Source organism: Tursiops truncatus, chromosome 15, assembly GCF_011762595.2.
Source record: "Tursiops truncatus isolate mTurTru1 chromosome 15, mTurTru1.mat.Y, whole genome shotgun sequence".
Lineage (NCBI taxonomy): Eukaryota > Metazoa > Chordata > Mammalia > Artiodactyla > Delphinidae > Tursiops > Tursiops truncatus.
The window spans coordinates 50854567-50880301 of record NC_047048.1 but is presented as its reverse complement, the minus strand read 5'-3'; the positions used below and the strand labels follow the sequence as shown (position 1 = coordinate 50880301).

General features: G+C 40.7%; 1 protein-coding gene across 14 annotated transcripts in view; it reads left to right on the top strand.

Moving 5' to 3' along the window:
• Nucleotides 1-25735, top strand: part of PLCB4 (phospholipase C beta 4) — a 422343-nt gene that overhangs the window by 278607 nt on the left and 118001 nt on the right. For all 14 annotated transcript variants that reach the window (XR_012326219.1, XM_073792668.1, XM_073792669.1 and 11 more), the window contains 3 exons: nucleotides 17145-17225; nucleotides 18033-18092; nucleotides 19091-19234. Coding sequence is in view for 13 of the 14 variants with exons in the window: in XM_073792668.1 (XP_073648769.1) it covers nucleotides 17145-17225; nucleotides 18033-18092; nucleotides 19091-19234 (285 nt within the window). In the remaining variant the exon portion in view is untranslated. The remainder of the gene's footprint in view (nucleotides 1-17144; nucleotides 17226-18032; nucleotides 18093-19090; nucleotides 19235-25735) is intronic.

The window sequence follows — 25735 nt, the reverse complement described above, 5'->3', positions numbered from 1 at the left end:
TATTGGCTTTTGCTGAATAATCAGTTACTCTTGTCTAAGATGCTCCAGTTTTATTTACTTGTTTCTGCTTACTCTTCTCACTTTTATGTTTTTTCCCTCTCTGTGAAGTTTCTTTGGGTTTGCATTTCTTCATTGCTTCACAAAGGTAGAAGATAACTCTATTCCCTGGAGGAATAGGGGCATCTCACCCATGAAATGGTGTCTGAGTCAGTCTCATGGAAAACTCTAATACTTGAGATTCATGCTATTCAAGGGTGTAGGAAGGACTTATTTGTGGGAAGATGAGACATGCATCCACTAGGAAGCTAGAGAAGGAAATCCGGGAGGGTGTTCAATTTACAAGGAGCTGGTGAAAACAAAATGAAGCAATACAACACAAAAAGAAAGTGTATAAATAATCAGTAAATCAAATGTAAGGAGCTAGCTGAGGAGCTACTTAGGTCTCTGGAGTCTGACTGCTATGCTAAAGAATTTAGTTAAAATTCAGTGGCTAAAATGACAGTGCTTGTTTTTTTTGTTTTTAACATTTGTTTTTAATTGAAATGTAGTTGATTTACAATATCATGTTAGTTTCAGGTGGACAGTGCTAGTTTTTTATTGCTTTTTTCTACCTGAGTGTAAATAGTAAAATGCACAATATCTGCTCCTTCAAATCTTGTCTATAGCGGCAGGGGAGCAGGAGGTCAGTGGCTGTGGTCAGGCATCCTTTAATTAGGGTTGACGAGCGCAGCCTTGTGGATCTCCAGCCTGATGGCGATGGGGCCCAGAGAACATCCTGGCTGCATTCTGTTTGGGATCACACTCTGTTCATGCGTGTGGCCTGGCCATTGAATTAATGGAGTTCATTCAAGTGTGAACAAATGAACAGTCAAATGAAATATACAGCATATTTTAAAGTGAATCATTTTGAAGTCCGTTCTCAAGTAAGAAAATGGCATTTCTTTAAACTCAGTTTCATGTGAATGAATTCCCTACTTCTAAAAATGATGATAAATGTTTTCGTTGTTACTGGTTTTGGTTCTTTTTAGGGAGGATGCTTTTCAGTCCTTATGTTCTCAGAGAGACAGCAGCAAGTGGTCTTGAAAAGCAGGGTTTTAGTTTCCTGCCCAGAAATTGAACCTGAGTAGCGTGGATGTAAACCAGGAATTCTAGCCACTAGTCCACCAGGGGCTAAAGGCTAAAAGCAAAGAGGCCCTGGCTCTTGCCCCATTTGAAAACAAGAATGTTTCAAGGAGGCAAAAACTGTAAAATCAGGTACAAAATTTATTATTATTAGCACGGCACAACCTGTGGGAGAGCACACAGGGAAGCTGTTTATGTAAGGCAGAAGCAAGGCAGAGATGCACACCCAGAGAGAAAGGGTGTGAGCATCCTCCCTAATGAGGAGTGCAGCAAAGAGGCGGTTAAATCATTTATATAGGGCAGTTTTTCCAGGTCGTTGTTTACCTTGGGCCAATTATCTCGTTTCTTTTCCACACCTCACCTGTCCTAGGACCCTCTCCAACATGCATGCGTGTGTTTTTGCCAAGATGGATTCCAGCACAGAGGCCTGCGGGAGGTTTGAGATCACCTATTATGGGGTGGTGCCCCCTCCTTTTTGGTCCCGGAGGAGCCTTTCTACACATGTGCAGTCCAGGGAGTTCTCCTTGACCTCAGGAGTGGTCATCTTATCTCTTTATTCCAGCAGAGCTCAGCTCCTGCCATTAACTTTGTCCTTGGCGTGTCTAAGGAAAACAAAGCTCTAATTTTACTTCACTTGGTAAATACCAGCTGTCCAGCCAGGGCCCACCTCCCTCCTACCTCACTTCCAGTAGAAATATCTGCCATTGTGAACCCTCACCAGGTGCTCTACAAATGGTATCACTGTGTAAATGCTCTACAGACATTATTTCATTCAAACCTCCTAAGAACCCTGTTGTTAGGTGGGTTTTTGTAGCCTCGTTTTACAGATTACAAAATCAAGGCTTAACGTGGTTAAACACCTCACCTGAGGTAACATAACCGTTCACAGGCTGAGCTGAAAGATGCCATGCTAGCTAGCCTGCAGTGGTTCTCAAAGTGTAATCCTTGCAGCAGCCTTAGCTGCACATGCAGAACTTGTTAGAAGTGCCAAAAACAGGCTCCACCCCAGACCTACTGAATTGGGAATGGAAACTGCAGGTGGACTCCAACAGTCTGTGTTTTAAGAGCCCTCTGGGTGATCCTGATGCAGCTCGAATTTAAGAACCACTAGGCATAGGGCAAGGGAAGGAGTTTTAGACTTCCTTAGAAGGAAAAATAAATCCATTTAAAGTCCTTTACAACTAATCTCCCCAAACAGGCAATTCAGATAAACAGGGGAAGACTGTTCACTAAAAGAGACTTTTCTTTTTTCCAGAGGAGTTGAACCTATTAGATTTTATTGAGCTCTTCTAGGTGCCAGGCACAGTGCTAAGCACTTGATGTCAATCATCTCTTTAAACCCGCAGGTGGTTGCGAGGATTAAATGAGATTGTTTTCCACGTTATACAGGTGGGGAAAGAGAAGCTTAAATCAGTTAAGAAGTTGCCTACTACCCAGCATGTATTCATGGACAGAGCCAGTCTCCAGAACTGATGTCTTGATGAAGAGAACGTACAGGAATCACAGCCATCAGTACGATGACTTGACATCTTGGAATGGCTGCCATTTGCAAATGATGGGGTTCGGAATATGCCACCCCCAAATATGGCACCTTTAGTATATTGAGTATTTTAAGGTGAAGGAGTTTGAGAAAACAATAGAAGCAGGAAGGTCACTCTGACCTTCCCATCTACTCCCCTCCTCTCCTCTGAAACAGGTCGTAAAACCCACATGTGAGAGGTATGCTTCCTACTCCTGGGTGAAAGGGGGGTCCTTATCTTCTGAAGAAAAAGGGGCTCTGAGAAGAATCTGAACAAACAGGACTTCCAAAGCCCCCCTTCCTAGTTTATTACACTTACCTCATACTCCTTGACTCTCGTATTTCTCCACAACTGTCTACTTTTCCGCAAACCCAGCACAAAAATACTCAAGCTTAACTGTTTCTTCTAGTCCTCGTTTTCTTATAAGGGCTCCCAGGTCACCTAAAACTTACATTAAATACATTTATATGCTCTTCTCCTGCTGCTCTGTTTTGTCAGTTTAATTTTCAGACCCAGCCGGGGACCCTAAGTAGGTCAAGGAAATCTTATTCCTTCCCTACACAAAGAAACATATTTTGGGGAACTATGTATGATTGAAAAAAAAAAAAACTACCTATTGAAAAAACACTTTCTGAAGTTCCTTAATGGAGGCTGTTTAACTCTTTTAGTCACCGATTTGCTTTATCTATTTAAGACCATAATTATTATATTACTACAGCCGGGCGTTCTTAATTGGATTCTGCTAAAGAAATGAGGATGGGCAAAAAAATTATTTTTCATTTATTTGCCCCTAAGGGCAAATAACTGCCTCATAAGCAACCCTAAAAACGCTAATACCTCTACCTTAGACTCAGTGAAAATCAGCATTTAAGGATAGAAAAGTACTAAGCAGGACTTTCTTAGTCTTTACATTTTGGGAGGAGAAGACCCCACACAACTAGATAAAATGTACTATATGAAAGGAATATAATATTTCCTTTCTTTACTTTTTTTTTTACATTTCCTTTTTTTAATGAAATCTTTTATTTACTTTTAATTTTTATTTACCTACTTATAACAATTTTTATTGAAGTATAGTTGATTTACAATGTGATGAACTTATTTTTTTAATTTAATTTTTATTTTCTATTGGAGTATAGTTGATTTACAATGCTGTGCTAGTTTCAGGTGTGCAGCTAAGTGATTCAGTTATACATATTTCCATTCTTTTTCAGATTCTTTTCCCATATAGGTTATTACAGAATATTGAATAGAGTCCCCTGTGCTATTACATTTCCTTTCAATCAGTAGAAATAGACATAACATATCCTCAGCAGGGAAACCTGTCTTTTAATACTGAATATTGATTCTGATAAATTAATAAGAAACACATGGTTTTTAAACTGCTTATTCTTAAAACCATAAATAGTAGGCAATTGCTCTGAAATCCTGCCTCATCAAAACATTTAATGAAGCAGATAGGCTGAGCCAGAATAGCTTCCCAGGAATGTAAGCCAACATACTCTTTCTACTGAAGAGTCACCCTGAGGACACTTTTGCTGCTGCCTCCAGTGCTCTCCTACTGTGGACTGTCTTCTTCCAAGTACCTAAAAGGGCAGATGATTCTCTCAACTTTGGTGAGATGCAAAAAGGAGCCTAGTTTTTGGATGCTCAGCAGAGACAAGTTGCCAGGATATTGTTTGCAAATAAAGGGTTTGTACTAAGTGGTATTTAGGGTAAAATCTTTGCCAGAGAACTCTTTCTTGAAGAGTTTGAAGTACACATAGTTGGTTAAGGGCATGGGTTTGGAGTTAAACAGAAATAACTTCATCTTGGGCTTTGCTGCTCAAGAGATCTAACCATGAGCCAGTCTTAAACCCACTAGGTACTAAGCCACAGCTTCCTTGTCAGGAACATGGGGGTGATAATACCTACCTCACAGACACATGATGAGGAATAGGTAAGATGGATCTTTTTACAGTGTAAGTTGGAATATACGCCTCTTCCACTTTAAACCTTCAGTGGCTTCCTACCTCATTCCAAATAATTTCCAGGGTCCTACTTGTCCCCTTACAAATCCCTTACAAAACCCATCACTTCATTGTCCCATTGATGTTCCCTGGAAGTATTAGACACAAACCTCAGGGCTTTTGCACTTGCAGCTTCTGCTCTGACTGCTCTTCTCCATGTATCATCAGTTCTCCTGGTTTACTTCCTCACTTCTTTCCAGTTTTCCTCAAAGTCACCTCATCTAAAGAGGCCTTCATCATCATCTTACTTAAAAAACGCATGTGCCCGTGCACACACACACACAGCCCTTACCCTTTAGTATTTTTACCTTTGCATTTATCAATTCCTGATATATTATTTATTTGCTTGTTGTTCATTGTCAAAGTCACACATAGAATATAAACCAAGAGACAGATACATTGTTTTTGTTTACTGCTGTGTCCCCAGCAGGGAATTCATTCATCACCTCACAGATATTTAATAAGCATCTCTGATGATCCAGCAATTCCTTGGTTACATATCTGGGACTCAAATTGATTGTTATTTAAATGGTTCCTAATTTGTAAAGACTTTTAAGGGTCCTAAGAAACTGGAACTGGAGCTCCTTTAGGGTGATCTAGGGAAGGGTTAGCAAGAGATCCCATCTGTGGCAGCCGTGGAGCTGTGCCATTTACATCTCCCTCCAAGACAAAACTCACTAGGAGTGTAGTCAGTGGGACGGCCTCCACTGCAGCATCCTCACCCCTGCGACGTTCAGCCGAGGCTCCCAGCCAATGAGTGACATGGCAGAGACTGGAGCCGGCCCTTTCCTGCCCCAGGTGAGGCTCCTCTGGTGGGTGGTTGTTGCTCTGGGGCTCCCATCCACCTGGCGGAGACGCTCTCACAGCTGCCCTGCAGTCTGAGACCCTTCCTACCTGCTCATCCTTCCTCCCTCCTCTGCTTTCACAGTCATTAGTCCTGCCAGTGTGGTTTGAAGGCTCTCCCTGCGTACTCCTGTTTCTTCTCCCCTTTCTCTTTCATACGCATTTCCCGTAATCAATCAATCAATTCCCCGTAATCAATCAAGTTCATCTTGATGTCTGTTCCCAGATGACCCAACTCATGCAACAGCCCTTCTCTCAGGGTAGAAGAGTCATGTACTAAACCTTTGGACTGCAATTTTCTGAAGCCAAGTCTGTGCTCAGAATTCTCTAGGGTGGTAGCAGTGGTCCTCCATGTGCATGTGCCAGTGATTTCTGCACCTCTTTTAGACACAAGAAAAAGTGATAGAACCAGGATTGGTCCTTAGAGCCAGTGGGGACTGTGTATCTTTGAAGCCTAAACATAAGCTATTTCAGAAGATAAAAGTGGAAAGGGAGCGACAGAAAAAATGCATTTTTACAAGCTGGACTATTTAAGTGGGCAATGCCGATATTCAAAGGGAAATTCCGTGAAAGTTATTTGAGATTCCTTTCCTTTCAGTTACTCTATTCAACACGGACTGTCATCTCCATTTGGCCATAGTTCAAAATGTTATTTCTTTGATCAGCCTCTTTAGATGTATGTCTTCTGTGTTGCTATATGTATAATCCCTGGCTCGTTGTAATTTATTATTCTGGAACTGAATGTGTTTTTATTAGAAGTGGTTTACTGAAAAGAAGGATTTACTAGCTTATGATCCTGTTTTAAGCACTTATGCAAAGCACATCTTCTGATGTTCTTAGAATTTTTTGGAGGGGGAGGATGTTAAAGAAAACATTATTCATGACACTTGTTAAAAATAAGACAGACTGTGTTCAGGAGACTACTACAATGGGGGTTTTGCAGAAGGGGAGAGAATTTGAACTCAGCTTTGAATACAATAAAGAAGAAAAGATTTATAACCAAGGAGCAGGTTGGGGGTGGGTCAGTGGATGGAGAATTACTAAGAGGAAACATCAGGGGTAAGGAGAGATTTGGGCTAAACCACCCTAATAGGATTCTTGCTGAAGGCAAGCCAGGGTGATCAGACATCACCTGGGAGATGGTGGAGGTTGAAGAACCAGATCAGATACTAAGGGTGATCAGATACTGAGGGTGGAGGATTCTAGCTAAATCAAGTTATTAGCAGGATTCTTGCTAACACTGGGCAATGCGAAGACAGACACAGAAGTCCAAAAGTCAAGGCCTATTTGGGAATAAGATTCAGAGGAGCCTGACTAAAGTTGGCTCAAGGAGAGAATCTTTGGGGTGGGATGTGTGTGTGGCGGTGGTGGTGACATATGTTTTTAATGTTTGTTGTAAATGTTTGTTACAAAAAACATTTCTTTTCCTCCCTGGCTCTGAGTAAGCTGGTCTTCTTTCATTTTTCTCATTTTAGTTGCTACAGCAACTGTTTTGACTAACATGACAGTTTTCCTGCCCAAGAAAGTTACTTTCTTGAGTGACCACCCACTCCATCGAAAGGCATGTTTTGTTGACTTTCTTCTTCTTTTTGCACTCTGAGAGGTAATTGCCGAATATCTTAGGAATAATTTCTTCAAGTGTTGTCTGGCAAGAATCAGGGAGCCTGTCTCAGCGCCCTGCTACAAGACAAGAGCCCTCGCAGAGTCTAAGTGTTCATACTTGGCCTCAAAATGCCCACAACAGAGATGCTTCTGGGAGAGGGAAGGACAAAGAGAGATAGATACGGAGTTTGACATCTCAAACTGGCAGACCTTAAAAGTTAAGACCCAAAGATTCAACATCTCTATCTGGAAGTAAAAGAGAAAATGGAGATTCCTAAATATTGAGGACCGTAAAGTGAGCAGACAGAAATACAGAGTTTGACTCTTTCAGGTGGATCATTTGAGCAATTCCTTCTTCTTCCCAAATTCAGATCCTAATCGAGCTGATCAGCTTCTCACAGAGCCAAGGATATGTCAGAGCCCTTGTTAATAACAAACACCATCAGGCCCAGTTTCAGTTTCTTTTTATTTTGCGGTACGCGGGCCTCTCACTGCTGTGGCCTCTCCCATTGCGGAGCACAGGCTCTGGACGCGCAGGCTCAGCGGCCATGGCTCACAGGCCCAACCGCTCAGCGGCATGTGGGATCTTCCCAGACCGGGTCACGAACCCGTGTCCCCTGCGTCGGCAGGAGGACTCTCAACCACTGCGCCACCAGGGAAGCCCCCAGGTTTTTTTTAAAAGATGACATAAGTCAGAAAAGGTGCTGTTCCTTCCTCTTGCTCATTTTCAGCAGCCTTCGTCGACTCTCCCAGGCCAGGTCACTTTGAAAGTTGATGATGTTCTTCATTTCTGACGTCAGAATAAAATGAAATGAATGGATTAAATCCTTCTACTTGTTATCAGAATAAGCGTTCGCTGTATTTCACGATCATTGCTGAAATCAGCTCTCTAAATGCTCACGGTTGGCTACTGAGAAGGAGAACTTTTCATTTCTGCTTCTGTGGAATTGAGAACCCAAGCTAGATAGTAGGTCCAGCACCTGTAAAACTTGCTTAACAATCTCTTGATCACCCCTCACTATCTGAGAGCGAAATCAAGAAGGTGCCAGGCAGGGGCTCCCAACACAGGGACGGTCTCCTCTGGTCACTACTCCCCGACACACCCTTGAAGAAGGAAGGACTAAAACTTCCTTCTGATGGCTTGCCCTCTGTGCCTGATGTGGACTGAGGCTGGCTGGGGCACAGAAGAAAGCCTGACCTCTCTGTGCAGAAACCACACTTTAGCGAGTCTAGCTCCACAGTCATTTACAATCTCTGGGATATCCTCACGTGTAGACCTCCCGATCTGCATTCTGGATCAGTGGAAATAAGCGCGCACGGTACCACTGCTCATCATGAAGACCCACGTGACAGAGATGCTCTCCCCACCATGATGTACTGATAGATACAATCCTGCCACATATTATCTGTGTCCTCTGGGGAGACTTGCTAACCTCAGAGAGAATCTGTAAGGTAGGGGAGGCGGCAGTTACCACATTTGTTTCTTGGATGATTCATCATAAACAATACTAGCAACATGAGTCATAGTCACGGTCACTGTGTTCTTATATTGATAATCAGTAATAATGTAATGGGTGCAGGTTATGCATCAAGCCCTGCAGTGCCCACAGGTGGCCCGTAAGATGTGTTATTGTTCATGCTGCCATCCCTGCTTTTGGAGATGAAGAGACGAAGCTCATATAAGCCTGTAAGTGTCCAGCCACGTTTGGATCAGGTCTGTTGGACCCTAAAACCAATGTAACATGCCCAGTAGTTTCAGGTGTTCATGAAATGGGCTTCGTGCTTATTTACACATGTTTCTTCCACATCCCAAAGTCAGCTGTAGTATAGAAGTAGGTGCCACTAGATAAAATGTATTAGGGATTTAAGTTGAAGACAAAAAAAAAAAAAAATGGGAAAGTACATCAAATTAGGGGTAAAATTAACAGGCAGCCACTCTATGGGCAGCAAAAATGTCCCATAAAATTGAAAGAAGTGAGCTGCAGATTTGCTACTTTTGATCATGGTAGCCAGAGTAATGCAGGAAAGAAAAACAGTTAATAGGATTCAAACTGTCTGTCAGATTACAAGGAACGCAACAGATTAGGAAAAATAACTTTTCTTTATACCAGGATCCAAGAAAAAATTCTGATAGCTTTCTACAACAACCGGTAATAAATACAGTCTGTACAGTTCATGGAGTTCACAAGAGAATCCTTAAACATGATGTAACTAGAACTGAAACATTTCCAAAGCCCTTCTGATCTGAGTGATGGTTACTGGCCTTCAGTGACAAGGAGAACAGCAAAGCCTCCTTCAGATGTGATGCTGAGCAGTTCCCTGGGCCCACTCCCTGACAATGTCTCTTTCTCATTTACAGGTCTCAAAGCAGGCATGATGCAAATGCCTGCTTCGGTGTAGCCATCCATCTCAGCTCTGCCCCGCCAGCTACATGACACAGGGCTGACACTTAATTTCCATACCTCAATGGCCTCCTCCTCTGTAAAGTGGGAATAATAATAGTACCTCCCTCACGGGAAGTTGGGCGGTGAATAAGTTAATGTGTACAAAGCTCAGACCATTGCCTGGTGCTCAGTTAGCATTGTTTTGGTGGTAGTGGTTTATAATGTTATTTATATTTGGTTAGACCCTTCGTGGCCTTTCTCTAACTCAGACTTCACTTGTCCCTCTTCAGCCTTAACAAAGCCCTTTCTCTTCCTCCAGTGTTGATCAAACCATGTTTACCCAAAGGTGGAGCCTCCAAGGCAGTGTTCATTCACTGACAACCCAAACACCCACTGATTTTAGGCAGACTGGGACCTGCTCGGCAAGGTTGACAGGGTAGAGCAGACACAGGCTTTGGAATCAGAGAAACCAGTTTGAATCCCAGGTCTGTTATTTATCCACTGTAGCTTTAAAGAATTGACTCTCCTTCAAACATTTTTCCCCTTATTTCTAAATACTGCGTGTCTGATAAGGTAACCACTAATCATACCTGGCTGTTTAAACGAAAATGAAAAGTTCAGGGCCCCTGTCACACTAGCTACATTTCAAGGGCTTCATAGCCCCACATAACCTTCATAGCCTCCACGTTGGGCTGTGTTCATCTGGCACGTTTGCATCATCACAGAAAATCTGTTGAAGAGTGTTGGATAGTAGCCCTGAATTACACAGTAGTTTTCTCCTAACTATTACCAGTTATTTGGCATTGACCTCGTCCCAGGCACTTGGGCTTTCTCAACTTTGAGAGCCATGTGAAGTTGGTATCAGTTTTCTCAAGTTACAGGTGAGAAAAGTGAAGCTTGGAGAGATGAAATGGCACCAGTGCAAGATTCTCTGGCAGATGCCTGGTGCGGAGGCTGACAGTCAAACCCAGGAAGGATAAGCTACAAGGTCTGGGCCCCAGTGCACATCCTAGGGGTTCACTTTCTCAGAAATCAGGAGGCTCATGATGGAATGTGGAAGTCCTCACTCATTTCACTCCTTCTATATTCTAATCTACCCATCCCATCACAAGCACAAAAGAGGCCCAGAACAGCTAATGTTTAATTGAAATAATGTGAAGTTAACATGTTTATTAACCAGCCCCAAATCACTATCCCTTCCCAGTAGTGAGACTTGACTATTCCCTGTTTGATGATGCAGACCCCACAGTAGAAAAATATAGTCATTCACAGTTAACTTAAGTAGTAATTGTGGGTGAGAGAGCAGGAGAGGGAAAGGTAAGAAATAATCACAAATCACAGTTAAAATAAAATCAACCACCTGTTATTGCCTGTTATCTAGAAATCCCACCCAAATACTTTCCTCCTATTTAGAGTATTTGGCCTGCTGAGATTTCTACCACTCCATATGCAAAGAAATGGTATGAAATGTCGTTTAACCAAATCACTTATAAAATTGAAATAAAGGAAAAATATTTTTAATCTAAATCATTTTGAAAGTAACTTGAATCTTTGAAAGATAAATTGTGATATTGAATGATGTTGAAATAGCAAGTGTTAGGGGAAAAATACACTAAAGATAATGCTGAGACCACAGCTTTTAAATATACTCTATCCTTGATGAAATGGGGGCAGCATCTCTGGAAGCCCCTAGGGGCAAAAACCCCTCAGAACAGGGATCCTTGAGGCAGGAACAGCTTCTAACTGTAGTGATTCCAGCAAAAATGATGCTTCTTGCTTCTCCCAAACAGAATGCCCTCCGATTACCAGCTTATCCGCTTTCACAGGAGTTCCTGTTCCTTTCACACTGTCTCTCCCAATGGCCAAAGGAAAGAGCTGGTTTGGGCTGGATGTGTTAACTACTCCTTGAGCTCTAAAGCGTGACTAATGAGTTTTAACCAAGTCCTATGAGAATTGAAATTCTGAGCCCCCTGGAAGAAGTTACATTATGGTTTGCATCCTTACCAGAGGATCCCACTACCATCTGTTAATTGCAAACAAACAGATTTGTGAAGGAGCAAGGGCCCAGCTTCCTTTGACATCTCCCCTGCCATGCTCAAGTCTGGAGGAAGATTTTCCTGACAAGGGAACTGGGGATATTATAGCCTCAGTGTGGTCACGAGGCCACAGTCCAAGTTCTGGTCAGTAGGTACCTGTGTGAAATTTAAAACTGCTATTAGGGGAAAAGAATAGAGAATGTGTGGGAGGTGCAGAGAAATCTAAATAGGTTGGGTTTCAGTTCCTTTCAGCGGATTGTCACATACCCCTCAGGTCTGTTCTCTGATTTTCATGGGTAGTTTGAATCCACTTGGTCTGAGAATTTTCCAGTCACAGTCGACAAGTTTATCGTGGGCCTTGTTGGAAACCTTGTCATTAGCATCTATCACAGCTCCTTACAGGTCTCACTGGAGAATTTCTGTGCTGGCAGCTGATTCTCCTAACATCTGATGTTTTTTATCTATGAACTAAATGGACACCTGGTAAATGATATTTTTTCCCCTTTTGCTTTTGTTGCTAGGGAGCCCAGTGCCAAATAGGCACCTAATTCTCCTTGTGTAGGACCTTTTAACAAGTACTTCTAAAAGCTCTTCTACTCTGTCCTTATTTTGCAAATTTGCCTTTTCTTCTCCTTCCTTAGAGTTCTTATCCCATTTTGCAAAGGATCTCTTTGCAGGGGCCACACCCAACCTCTAAGATGAGCTTATATGACTTAGAAAAAGGTGCTGCTTGCTCTAAGCAGACAGCCTCAGGGTGGTGCCCTGGTATTTGTATGTCTGTCCGTGGCAGCCCTCCAGGGACTGACCCTGATGGGCTCTGGGCCTGGTGCAGCCCCCTCAACTTGAGTAGCTTCTTGTTTATGTTTTATATATTGGCCTACTGTGATATATTTCATTTGAAAAAAAATTCTTTTCTTATTTTTTAAGACCATGAATTTAGTTTCGGTGTGTCTTTGATGTGCTAGGTGCTTGGAACACAAACGTGAGCAAGAAAGTTTCAAGGACTCTGCCCTCACAGAGGTTATATTCTGATGTGGGAGCCAGGCAATAAATCAATAAATAGTGAAATAATTGCAGACTGTGTTTTGTTGCAAGCAAGGAAATAATCAGGATACTGTAATAGAAAATAAAAATAGAAAATAAAGTATTAGGGAGGTAAGGGAAAACCTCTCTGAAGAGAGGATAATTAAGACAAGACCTGTAGGATGAAGAGGAGCTAAGGACAGTAGGAAGAGTCTTCTGGGCAGGCGGAACAGGAAGTGCAAAGACCCTGAGGCTAGAAGAATTTAAGAAGTTCAAGGAAAAGAGTCCTGATGGTTGTAATGAACAAGAGGGAACACAAAGGCAGAAAGTGGTGTGAGATCAGGTCTCTAGGACCCAGATTAATGCAGGACCTTTTAGGCCATGCTAGGAGTTGGAATTTTATCCTAAATATGATGGAGAACTATTAAAAGTCAGTGACTTTAGTGAACTGATTAAAAGTTTGGAGAATCAATATGGCTGCTGTGGAAAGAAAGAGTAGAAGTGGGAAGATCAGTCCATGGGAGATGCTAGGAGTTGGGATTTTATCCTAAATATGCTAGGCATTGGGATTTTATCCTAAATATGATGGGGATCTACTAAATGATTTTAATGAACTTATTAAAACTTTGGAGAATCAACATGGCTGCTGTGGAAAGAAAGAGTAGAAGTGGGAAGATCAGTCCATGGGAGAGATGGTGATGCTTTGGACCAAGGTGGTGGTAGTAGAGATGGAGCAAAATGGATATATATGAAAAATGCTATGAAAATGAAATCAAGAATAGAAAGTCAAGGATGACTCTTAGGGGAATTCCCTGGCGGTCCAGTGGTTAGGACTCTGTGCTCTCACTGCCAAGGACCAAGGCTCAATCCCTGGTCAGGGAACTAAGAAAAAAGGATGACTCTCAGTTTCAGTAGATGGATAGATACTAGTGACATTTATTGAGCCCAGAATGTCTTGTGATGGAGAGACTTAGAGAGATAAGGGTGAGGAGTAAAGAATTCAGCTATGGATATGTTAGTTTTGAGACATCTGTGTGGAGATGTCAAGTAGAGAGTTAGATGTCTGAATTGGGAACTCAGAGAAGACTGGGCTCCTGTTATAAATTTGGGAGTCATCAAGAAATAGATGGTATTAAAGCCCTGGGGTTAAAGGAGGTCTAGGAACATAGTGGAAATGAGAATTCCCAGAGCCAATTCCTGTGGAACATGTAGAAGTTGGGTGTAGAAGGAAAAGAACTTAAAGGAACAGAACACAGTCAGAATATCAACATTCCAGAGCTTCCAAAAGGAGGGAATAGTCAGCCACTCAGAGATCAAATCAAAGGAGAAAAGGAATGCGCACACTGCATTTGGCAGCATGAACATAAGTCATGGTGGACCTGGCAGAGAAATGTTAGCAAGTGATAGAAACAGAGGGCAGATGGAATTGGTCAGAGATGGTAGGGAAGGGAGATAGTAGAGACAATGGCTAGAGAAAGACTCTTCAAGATATTATGCCCTGAAAGGGGATGAGAGACATGAGGGAGTAAATGAAGGAGGAAGTGTTGATGGCTAGAAAATATTTGTTTGCTGATCAGAATGATCTAATAGAGAAAAAAATTGAGTATTGGGTGGTGATAAACAGAAGACTGAAATCCTTGTGTAGGTGAAAGAGGATGGAACCTGGAAGAAGATTGAATCTGGAGCAGAAATGGGGGTATTGACCTTTGATGGGAGAAAGTGTGCTTTATTAGGAGTAAAGATGGAGAAAGTTCTCATCTGAAGAGTTTCCTTTAATCAGTGAAGCCCAGTAATTGGCTGGGAGTAAAGGGGTATGAGAAGAAGCAATGAGATAGGCCTTTCAAAGAGTGGGGAACCTTTTAAGAAAGAATTACAAGGTTGAAAGTCATGTTGACTATCCTTTTGAAGCTGATAATCTTGAATTTAAACCAAAGCCAGACAGTCCAGTTTTGTGGTTTTCTTTCATCAAGTTCAACAATAAAAAAAATGGACAGGGTGGACTTAGTTTTTTGGCCAAGAAAACAGAAAATGAGACATAGGAGTTGAAGGTGTCTGTGAGGGAGTGATTGTAATATTGGACCATGGAAATAAGCTAGACAAGGATGGAAGTAAAAGGAGGAGAAGTCTGGTGGTTAGTGAGAGATTGGCAGGGTTAATGAAGAGGAAGTTGCAAGAAGTCAAATTAATACAGAAGAGTGAGGACTGTAGAGCTAGGGGCTAAAAAACATCAGGTGGAAGGGTCCAAGAGTGGGATGTTTAGGAATCCAAATTTCCAGATGGCGATGGTAAGGTCTGAGGGTACTAAGTAATTGAGAGAGGAAGAAAGAAAAAACTCCTTGCAGTTAAGAAGGCCAAGGAACTGAAAGTTCCACATCAAAATAAGCTGGAAAATCATTCTTATTTATCATGTATATTTCCTGGATCATCTCAAATCCTTATTTGGAATTGGATAGGGTGCACATAAGTAAATAATAATGAGAGTAGCTGATTCATTGTGGATCTACTCTGTAAATACCACTTTAGGTCATACTTCTGAACACTGAAATTCTTTATTACCGTTAGGATATTACTTGGGAAGTATTCTAAAATGTGTTCATTCTCATAGTTTAATTAATTGATTATTCTCATTTCTCAGTCAGTAATGATATAAGACATTTTCGTTCAAGTTCAATATCTTTTTGTATGACATACAACACCTTTCTTATCTAGCCTTATTTATGTGTCTAGTCTCATCCCCTACTATCCCCTTAAGATGTTCTAACCACACCAGCTCCTCAGAAGTCCCCACTGTTAGGTCAAGCCTACATGCCTACCATGCTGCTTCACCTGGATAACTTCTGCTCATCCTCTAAGACCCATCTGAAATGTCAACTTCTGGGTCAAGCCTTTTCTAAAAAGTTGAACCATCTAAAAGTGTATTTTTGTGGATCAAAGATATCACATATTGGCAATTTCATGTTGTTCATAATTTGCTACCAAAAATATAAAACTGAACTACATGTGAGGGATGGTAGCTACCACTTGCTGAACTGTAATTATGTGATTCACATTCCTGGTAAAAATGTAAAGGTACTTTAAATTTATCATCTCATTTCATTCCCTAAAAGGTAGGTATAAATACTTCCTTTTGTTAGATAAGGATTCTAAGACTTAAAAAGGGTCTTTGCAAGAGAAGGTAAATAATAAGTGGCAGAACTGGGTTTTGATTCCAAAAGCAAAGGTCACATTATGCCCCTTCCTTCATCTTACTCATCTCTGTGACTACAGTGCTAAGCACGAGCCTGGTACAGAGTTGAAATACCTATGATAATTCTTCACCTGTTTGAAAACTACCCAAACAAATTTAAAAGTTGGCTTTGTTCAGGGCCCCTGGTACTCTAAATTCTGACACGTTAAGGTGGCCAAGTCTCTTGACATTGGGTTTACCTTGATGAATGTTGCTGCTTCCTTGGAATTTGGAAAGATATGTTTTGGTGGGTGAAGGTGAGAGTCTGGACTACAGTTAAAATCTTGAATCCAGTAATTGCTCTTTGTTTGAAGTCACACCCTGCTCCTGTTTGCCAGGCAGGTTCTCTATAGCAGTGTTGTAATTATCTAGGAGGACAAGTTCTTTAGATCACGAGAAGAACAAGTGGATTTGTTGACACGTGGGTGCCAAGTCTTGATGTAATGCAAACGGAGGGCAGAAGGTATCTGGATTCATTCCCTGAATGCCCTTTTGCTTCCATTGACATAGAACTTTCCTGGTGTTCTTAAGAAAAGTGTTGCTTTCTTGCTAAAATAAAGACCAGGAATCCTTTGGCAAATACAACTTAGCTGCTCTGGGTCCCCTGCATTTGGCTAACATTCCATCTTTATTTGAATTTTGATTCTGTAGTTTTCAACAGAGTTCCTGATGTCCACAGCAGTGGTTCTCAGACTTTAGTGAGCATTAGACTCACCTGGAGGGCTTTTTGGAACACAGATTTCTGGTTCCCACCCCAGAGATTCTGATTCAGTCTGTCTGGCCTGGAGCCCTAGATTCTGCCAATTCAATCAGTCTCCCAGGTGAGATTGAAACTGCTGGTCCCAGGACTACACTTTGAGTAGCTTAAAATCTTGCTTAAGTTCTGGTTTATGGGACACCAAGTGAGGTTGAATATAAAAGCAAAAAGCTCAGGAATTATCTGAATGCTGAATTGTATAGACAAAAAAAAAAAAAAAATCAGTGACTTAAAAAATTATCTCCTGATTTCTGACATTTTGTTAGAGACCAGCAACAATTCCTGGAGGGATACTAGTTGGCTGGAACTTGGGAGTCCTTCTTTCCAGGAGCTCTTTTCCAAGATCTTAGAGCAAATTTCTCCTCTGTGACCTTCAGAACATTAGTGTGTTTTGTTCTTAAAACTACCCTAAAAGAAGATGCTGTATAAAATTGATCAGTCTTTCAATGCAAAAATGAATGCAAGAAATTTTCAAAATGAAAACATTACATAATATAATAAGAAATGTGGTCATTAGATTCAGGATGCATTTTTCTTTTGTTTAGAGACTAAAAGATATTTGCATTTTTATTAGATTCAAAATGGTGTGAGTCATGCAGATCAACACATTTCTTTTTCACAGGAATCCTTTGTGTTTGAACCCAACTGCCTCTTCAAAGTGGATGAATTTGGCTTCTTTCTGACCTGGAGAAGTGAAGGCAAGGTATGGCTCAGAAAGAGCAAGCTGTTCCTTCTTGCTCTCAGGGTGAAGGCATTTCATTTTTCAACAAGTGATGGAGTGCCTCTTGAGGGCATGGCCTCTATGCTTATTCATTCGTTCAAGACTTTTAAAAATGTGAGCTAGGAGTTAGGGATACATTGATGGTCAAGGATGTGATCCTCATAGATTCCAGCCTAGGATCAAAGTCGCACATCGAAAAAAAAAGAAAAAAGTTACAAGTCATTGAGAATTGTGAAAGAGAAGTTCAGGTTGTTACAAGAGCTTAAACAGGCAAGTTTGATTTAAGTCTTGGGAGTTAGAAAGGTTTCCCAGAAGAGAGATGTTCAAGCTGAAGTCTCAGGGGTGCATTTAAGGGCATTTTCATCTGGTTATACCCCACGACTTAACACACGGCACAATGACACATTTCATGAACCTTTGGGTAAAATTTACAAAAAGTAGAATCAGAGTTATATAAAAGCTAGCATAGTCCCACTTACTATTTCATGTACACACATATATTTAATAATATACATACAGTATTAATGTTATTACATGTATAAAAGTAACATTTTATAAACATTTTATAAATAATTATTCAAAGTTGCATTCATACATATATTTGAAATGGAATGTTTGAGGCCTTGACTTTCTGACTATTGGAAATTATTATTATTATTTGTTTTTAATTCCGCTTCTGCCTTACTCTAGTCAGCATTGTCTTCATCATCACAAACATTTGTCACCTTGTCTGTGCCATAGGTCTGGCAGAATTTAGGCTCACTGCTATGCTAAATTCTCTCTTTGCAGGAAGGACAAGTTCTAGAATGTTCTCTCATCAACAGTGTTCGACTGGGAGCCACACCAAAGGTACCTGTGATTGGTGTTTGCTGGTCTTCTAAACACAGAATGCTGTTTAACCCGTTACTGCCCCACAATCATCAGCTGGGAATGAAGGAGAAACACAGTTTAGAAATCTCATCATTAGCTCACCTTGAAGGCTCAGTTTGCCTCTGAGAGAAAAAAGAAGGAAAGAGCGCATAAATCAGCCTTCTTCACAGTGATTGGTTTGAATAAGAAGCTGTTTGCATAGTGGTGCTAGGAATTTAAAAGATGTTTTTTCCTAGAATATTCTAGCACAGTATTTATCCCCTTTTCCATAATAGCCCTGCAAGTTTTTAAATGTTCAAAACGAAATTATGTTCCTCACTTTGTTTTTTATTCTTTAGTGACCCTCTTTTATGTTAGTTACAATCTCTGGGTAACCATGTTGGCATTTCCCCCTGAGTTCTTGTGGAGGACAAAACCACTATTTTTTTTGCTAATTAGGGTAAACTTACACAGTTTTCATTCCAGATGAGGATGCCAGGGCTCCTAGAGGTGCACACACTCACTCTTTGTGTCCAGACTATTTGAAAGACTTAATCTCATTTTTGAGTAACTTGTGGTTGCTGGTTGTGGCAATGCCCTGCATATTTGCCTGAATCCTCAGTGACTGTTCTCTGTGAGAGATCCCTTTGACCTTTGTGGACGCAAGCAGGTCCCAGTCAGAGCCTTTCTGTCCTGTTGCCATAGTCCGGGTCCTCCGATAACTACAACCAGAAATCGAAAGAAAGACCCTCCCTCCCAGTCTTCTAAACCAATAATTTTATAATACTTTTCTTACCAAATGAGTCTCAGTCATGTGTAGTGTTAAAGATTTTACCTCCAGGAGTTTTAGAATAATGCCAGATATCTGGGCATTTTTAGATAGAAAAAAAAAAATTGCCCTAATATATGTTTTTTACATCACACATAGTTTCTTTTTACCGTCTTTCTGCCATGCTCTGTGATCTAATGTATTTTTTCCTCTTTGTCTACCTCAATAGGATCCCAAAATTTTGGCTGCTCTTGAAGCTATTGGAAAATCAGAAAATGACCTGGAAGGGCGGGTAGTTTGTGTCTGCAGTGGTACAGATCTGGTGAACATCAGTTTCACATACATGGTGGCTGAAAATTCAGAAGTAACTAAGGTATCCTCTGTGAAACAGCCTCCTTCCCTCCCCCCCCCAATATGTGGTGCACATAATTTTGCATGTATAATTGTAATAGATATTTTAAATTGTAAAATAATTTAATTTAAATTTTAAAAAATGATTCCATTGCCTTGCTGGAACGTTGGTCTAGAAAATTCAGCAAGCACAATACCCTTTTAGCACGTCCCTCACGTATGCCAAGAGCCCGAACACCTACTGTGTTATGTTGTAGGAGCTTCTCATACTGGAATGTACACAGGAATCACCTGGGATTTTGTAAAAATGCAGATTCGGATTCAGTAGGTCTGAGGTGAGGACAAATCCTCCCTTTCTAACAAGCTCCCAGTTGATGCTGCTGTTGCTGGTCTGAGAACCACACTTTGAGTAGCAGCACTGCCCAGTAGAAAAATAAGGCAAGCCACAGATGTAGTTTAAATCTTTCTAGTAGCCACAGGTTGAATTAATTTCAGTATTTTAGATTCCACATATAAGCGATATCATGTGATATTTGTCTTTCTCTGTCTGGTTTACTTCACTTTGTATGATAATCTCTAGGTTCATCCATGTTGCTGCAAATGGCATGATTTCATTCTTTTTATGGCTGAGTAGTATTCCATTGTATATATCTACCACATCTTCTTTATCAATTCATCTGTCGATGGACATTTAGATCGTTTCCATGTCTTGGCTATTGTAAACAGCGCTGCTATGAGCATAGGGGTGCATGTATCTTTTCAAATTCCAATATATCATATTTTAACCCAATAGGTCATTTTAACATGAAATCAATATAAAATCAGTTAACATATTTTACATGCTTCTGTTTATACAAAGCCTTTAAAATCTGATGTGTATTTTTAATTCAGATGGGCCACATTTCAGTGGCTGCATATGGCTAATGGCTACCCTGTTGGACAGTGCAGGTCTACGTGATTAAGATATCTACCCCCCCGCCATAAGCTATTAAAGTATTGGGTTATAATCCATCATAATACTGTAACCAGCCTACTATTGCCCTGGCAAGTGAGTCTCAAAGAGATTTTGGCCAAAGTAGAAAGCTTCAAATTTAAATCACTTTCCTGCAAGTCATTTGTCTTCAGGGTGGTTTTACCTGTGGATGGAGCGCCCATTATCTTTGCATAATGTGTGTGAAGAGGCCTGGGCCTTTGCTCTACCATTGCAGAAACGTGGCTTTAGGGGAGTGGGAAGGGGAACATTTTATTTTCCCATTGATCCTGCAGGTAGAAGCTCACTGTAGGGTCGAATGAGAAAGGCCATCATTAGAAATATTGAAATTTAGAGCCTGAAGGGAATATATAGGTAAGATTATTTGATGAAATGGAGATGAGAAGATTTAACCCCGGGCCCAGAGCTAATGGGTGCAGAATTGAGTTCTGCAGATTCCAAGACCATCTTTCTTTCACCCTCACTCACAAAGTGTGGTCCACATTCCAGCTGCATAGGCCTCACCTGCGAGCTCCTTACACATCAGAGTCTTGGGTCCACCCAGACCTACTGATTCAGAATCTTCATTTCTAACGAGGCCCCCCAGTGACTCATATGTGCAGTAAAGTTTGAGAAGCTCCCAGCTGTAGCTTTGGGTCCAGGAATGGATGTTCCATGGGAAATGAGAGCCGTTGCTTCTGTCCTTGTGGTGGTTTGGTTGGTTTCATGCTGTTTTCCCAGATCACCTCACTTTGGGGAAACAGATTTTGGCTTCAAGTTCTTTCATTATTGTGCTCAGATCAACACCTTGTTTGAATGGTTTCTTGAACCCTGCTGATCTAAACAAGCATCGTTTCTTAGAGTTCACGCTTACGTTATTTGCTACAGAGGTCTTTCTGGTTGCTATTTGCAATAACAACATTCAATCCCAGAAGTCCATGCTGACCACCCAGGAAGAAAAAGACTTGTTAATCAGACAGAGATATTTAGCTGCCTGAAGTTTTGCAAAAACACAGTTCTGTAGACCGGTATGCCCTGGTTTTTGTCAATGCGTCATATTACAAGAAACAGTATGACTCCTGTGAGCTTAAGAACATGGGCTTGGGACCAGGTTGCCTGGGCTTAAATCCTTGCTCTTTCTCTTCCCAGCTGTGTGACTGAGACATGCAACTGGCCCCTCTGAGCGTCACCTTCTGCATCCATAAAATAAGAACAATATCAAAATGCCTGCTCTTAGGATTGTTGTATAGATTACTAGTTGTTACATGGAAAGTGCTTAGTGCACGGCCTTTCTCATCCAAAGCCGTCAAAGTGTGCCTGCTATTCTGATCACAGGGTCCTAGAATTTTAGAGCTGGAGATGGAACTTAAGCAGAGCTTCCCACCACCTCATTTGTCAGATGTGGCAAATGAAGCCAAGCAGTTACACAACAGGCTAGGCCAGAGTCCAGCCTAAAGCTCAGGCCTTCTGATTTCCCGAGTGATGCTGTCCACCCCACCCCATCCCTGAGCAAGTACAGTCCTGGGAAGGTGGCTCAGATCAGTAAGCCCATAATGTTCTTACTTTCCATGGTTTGATTGTTGTCAGTCTTGGTTCCTTTTGTTTAAAAGTCATGATGTGAAACCTATACTCATGAGTATGTGGTATATATGTGTATGTTCCAGGCAGAAATTTATACTTAAAGATAAGATTTGGGGTGTTTTTGCAGTAGCATTTCCACTGAATTTAAGATTAGCTGGCCAAACAAGTAGGACTATAAAATAATTCTGTACTGGATTTTTAATTCAAACTCAATACTGTTTGACCCTGCTCTTATTAAATAAACTAAATGTTTCAGCTTCTGGGAACTATTAGTTACAATTTTATAATTCATTAATAATGTAATATGTAAATATTAATCTCACTGTCCAAACTAGACAGCCCATGCTTATTAGAGCATGTCCTTTTGGTTAATTGATACTTGGAAGATGTTGAACAGATTTTTCACTTATGTATACACGTGTGTGGATAATCTTGCCTACTTCCTGATTTCAAAACTTAACTGTCTGCATCCAGATCGTAATACTTACCACCTCCAGCATTGACATTTTCCCCATCACCACTGCCTTATTCCTATGCCTCTATATATGTTACTATCCCTAACAGAACACACAGCCATCAAAGTGAGAGGATTTATACAAAATACAGATGTAATTACCACAAATCAAAATGATGGCAGAATTCATACATTAGATCAGATCAAGTGAGAAATGTAAAGATTTCCCAGTGTGCCTGAAATGGTGTTTGGGACTCAGCCTGTGGTATCACTTTCACCTGAGTACAGCTTAGGAGCCTAGAATAGAATTATGGGACCATGGAATATGCTATCTGTCCTCTTAGCTAGCTGTATTCTGGTCACTTTATCACAGAAGTCAGTTAACGCAAGTCATTTTTTAAAAAATATTTTTATTGGAGTATAGTTTTTTTACAATGTTGTTAGTCTCTACTGTACAGCAAAGTGAATCAGCTATACACATATCCCCTCTTTTTTGGATTTCATTCCCATTTAGGTCACCACAGAGCCTTGAGCAGAGTTCCCTGTGCTATATAGTAGGCTCTCATTAGTTATGTATTTTATACTTAGTACCAATAGTGTATGTATGTCAATCCCAATCTCCCAGTTCATCCCACCCCCACTTCCCCCTTGGTATCCATACGTTTGTTCTCTACATCTGTGTCTCTATCTCAAGCAAGTCATCATTTTTAAAAATAATGCTTACAGACCTTAAACGCTTTATTTTAACTTGAAGCATATAAATGTGGTTCAATTGTTGACCCGTCTTTTAATGTTAGGGCCAAGGTCTTTGCATTCAGTATGGGTCTGTAGGTGGGGGTTGATGTAGTTTTTCTTTTTAATTGAAGTACGTATAGTTGATTTACAATGTTGTGTTAATTACTGCTGTACAGCAAAGTGATTCAGTTATACATATATATATACATTCTTTTTTTAATATTCTTTTCCATTATAGTTTATCATAGGATATTGAATATAATTCTCTGTGCGACACAGTAGGACCTTGTTGTTTATCCATTCTATACATAAAAGTGTCCATCTACTAACCCCAAACTCCCACACCACCCCTCCCCCAACCCCTTCCCCCTTGGCAACCACCATTCTGTTCTCTATGTCCATGATTCTGTTTCTGTTTCTTAGATAGGTTCATTTGTGTCATATTTTAGATTCCACATATAAGTGATATCATATGGTATTTGTCTTTTTCTTTCTGACTTACTTCACTTAGTATAATAATCTCTAGTCCCATCCATGTTGCTGCAAATGGCATTATTTCGTTCTTTTTTATGGCTGAGTAGTATTCCATTGTAGCTATGTACCACAGAGGTTGATGTATTTTTTGCCTATTCTTCAATGCCCATAATGCATTGCCTGAAATAATCCAGTTTGGTTTCTTTAAAGTACAAGTGAGACTTTAAAGGCACTCATGGAGCAAATCAAAATACAGAATCCTACAACTGCATGACTTCTTTCCCTAATCCTTTAGTTGTCTTATTTACATCGAGCTTGAGAAAAAAAATTTAGCAACTTGCCTTTAAAGAAATCTTCCCAAATACTCACCGAAAGAAACAACAACCCTCTTTCTTTCCACAAGCATATTTCACTGGTTCATGTAATTTTTATTACATACATAGACAGGTATGGAAACAAATGTAAGTAACTCATGGTAAGCATGCAAGGCGAGAGCAAAAAGGTACAACATGTTGGAAAACAGCTTATTAACTGTAAGGGTTTGGCATTCCCTGGGTGGTCAGAGTGTTTTGCTTGTTTTATGCCATCTGATAAGTCTTGGTCTGACCAGTGAAATAGAAATTTTAAGAGGGTTTCTAGTACAGAACTTGCTTAGGAGTATTTATTTGAGATTCTTGAGTCTGTTCTTAATTCCCAGGCTTTTATGATACTTACAGTCCAATGATTCTGAAAAATTCACTTAATTAAACATTTAATCCAAGCAGATGGGCCAACCTTCAATTCATGTCCTCTCCATGGAGGACCAACTTTTACACATGGAATCTTTCCTGACTCTGAGAAAGCCATCTTACTTTGTTTGTTCATCCATTTCCTAAAAGGGTTATCTGGTATTTTTTCTTCTTATTTCAAGGAGGCGTTTTAAGAATCAATAAACTTTGACATGAAATCGGACTTTCTTAGAGTTAAGCTTTCAAATAAATACAAAATGTTTTCACAGCACACAGGACAGTAAAATGATTGTGCTTTTTTCAATATAAGATGTCACCAGTATAAAAGACATCTTTGTAGCTCAGCTTGTCTTTTCTTCAATCACCCCCTCTGCTTAAAGAGTAAATAAGCTTGTCTTGCCACTCTGCCTCTTTACAAGATTTGAGCTCAATTCTATAGAACTTTCTCCCCTGCAAAATAAATGTCTAACAGTATCTAAACCTTTCACCCACATTCTTCCAGTTGCTGAGTCCGCAAACACCCTCCTCCAGTGTCCTGATCGGTCCATTAACAAACACTCTTGTATCTAGGATCTAGCTGCTTCTACCACCAGCATCACTACAGCATTCTCCAGGCCAATACCATTTCCCCCACTAATTGGCATCTGTACCTTGGCCTTGCCCCTTGCAGTCTGTAGCTGAAGGGATGTTTCTGAAATGTAATTCAGGTCACATCACTTTGCTGCTCAGAACCCTGCAAGGCTCACAGGGCCCAACAAGAATCCCTTCTCACTTCCCTTCCTCATGTTGCCTTCATCTCCCTCTTCCCTCCTTTATATTTCCTTCCAGCCTCAGGGACTTTGCATGTGCTGTTCCTTTTGCCTGGAACATACTCTTTCCCCAGTTACATGCAGCGCATTCTCCCTCACATTTCTCAAATCTCTCCTGGAACATCACCTTAGCTTCCTGCATCATCTCCCCTCAGCACATCCTAACTCCTTATCTTGCTGTATTTATCTTCATTGCACGTTCACTATTTTCATGCCATACATTCATTTACTGCCATACATTCATTTATCTCCCTGCCCATGAAGGCAACATTCTGCTCACTGCTGCATCCCCGACATCTAGAACATTCGCTGCCCAACATTTAGTAGATGCTCAATACATACTTGTTTTATTGAGGTCTTTATGTTGAGTGAATCCATAAATTCTAACCTAGGCGATGAATAGGTATAACCCTCAAGTTTTTTACAGTTTAGCTCAAAGAAAAGCTAAGAGAATTATCTTTGGACGAGAAGCCCAAGAAAATGTGATTCAGTGATAGTCCAAAAGGTCTGGGATTCCATGGCATTATTTTTAGAGTCACTTTTCAGGATGTAATGGGACTGTTGCTAAGAATCCATGACAAGCCTGGAGGTTGTAACCCCGGTGTCTTGGCGTCTTTCCAATTTAGATCATTATTTTCTGCTTCCCTAAATCTTTCCTGTCATTCCAGTTAGAAAATTCAGCTTTCATTTCCTCTCCTTAAAAACCTTCTGTTAAAAGAAATTGCTAACAAATTGCTGGCACTTTTCCCTCAAGCCCAGTGTGCCTTTGGGT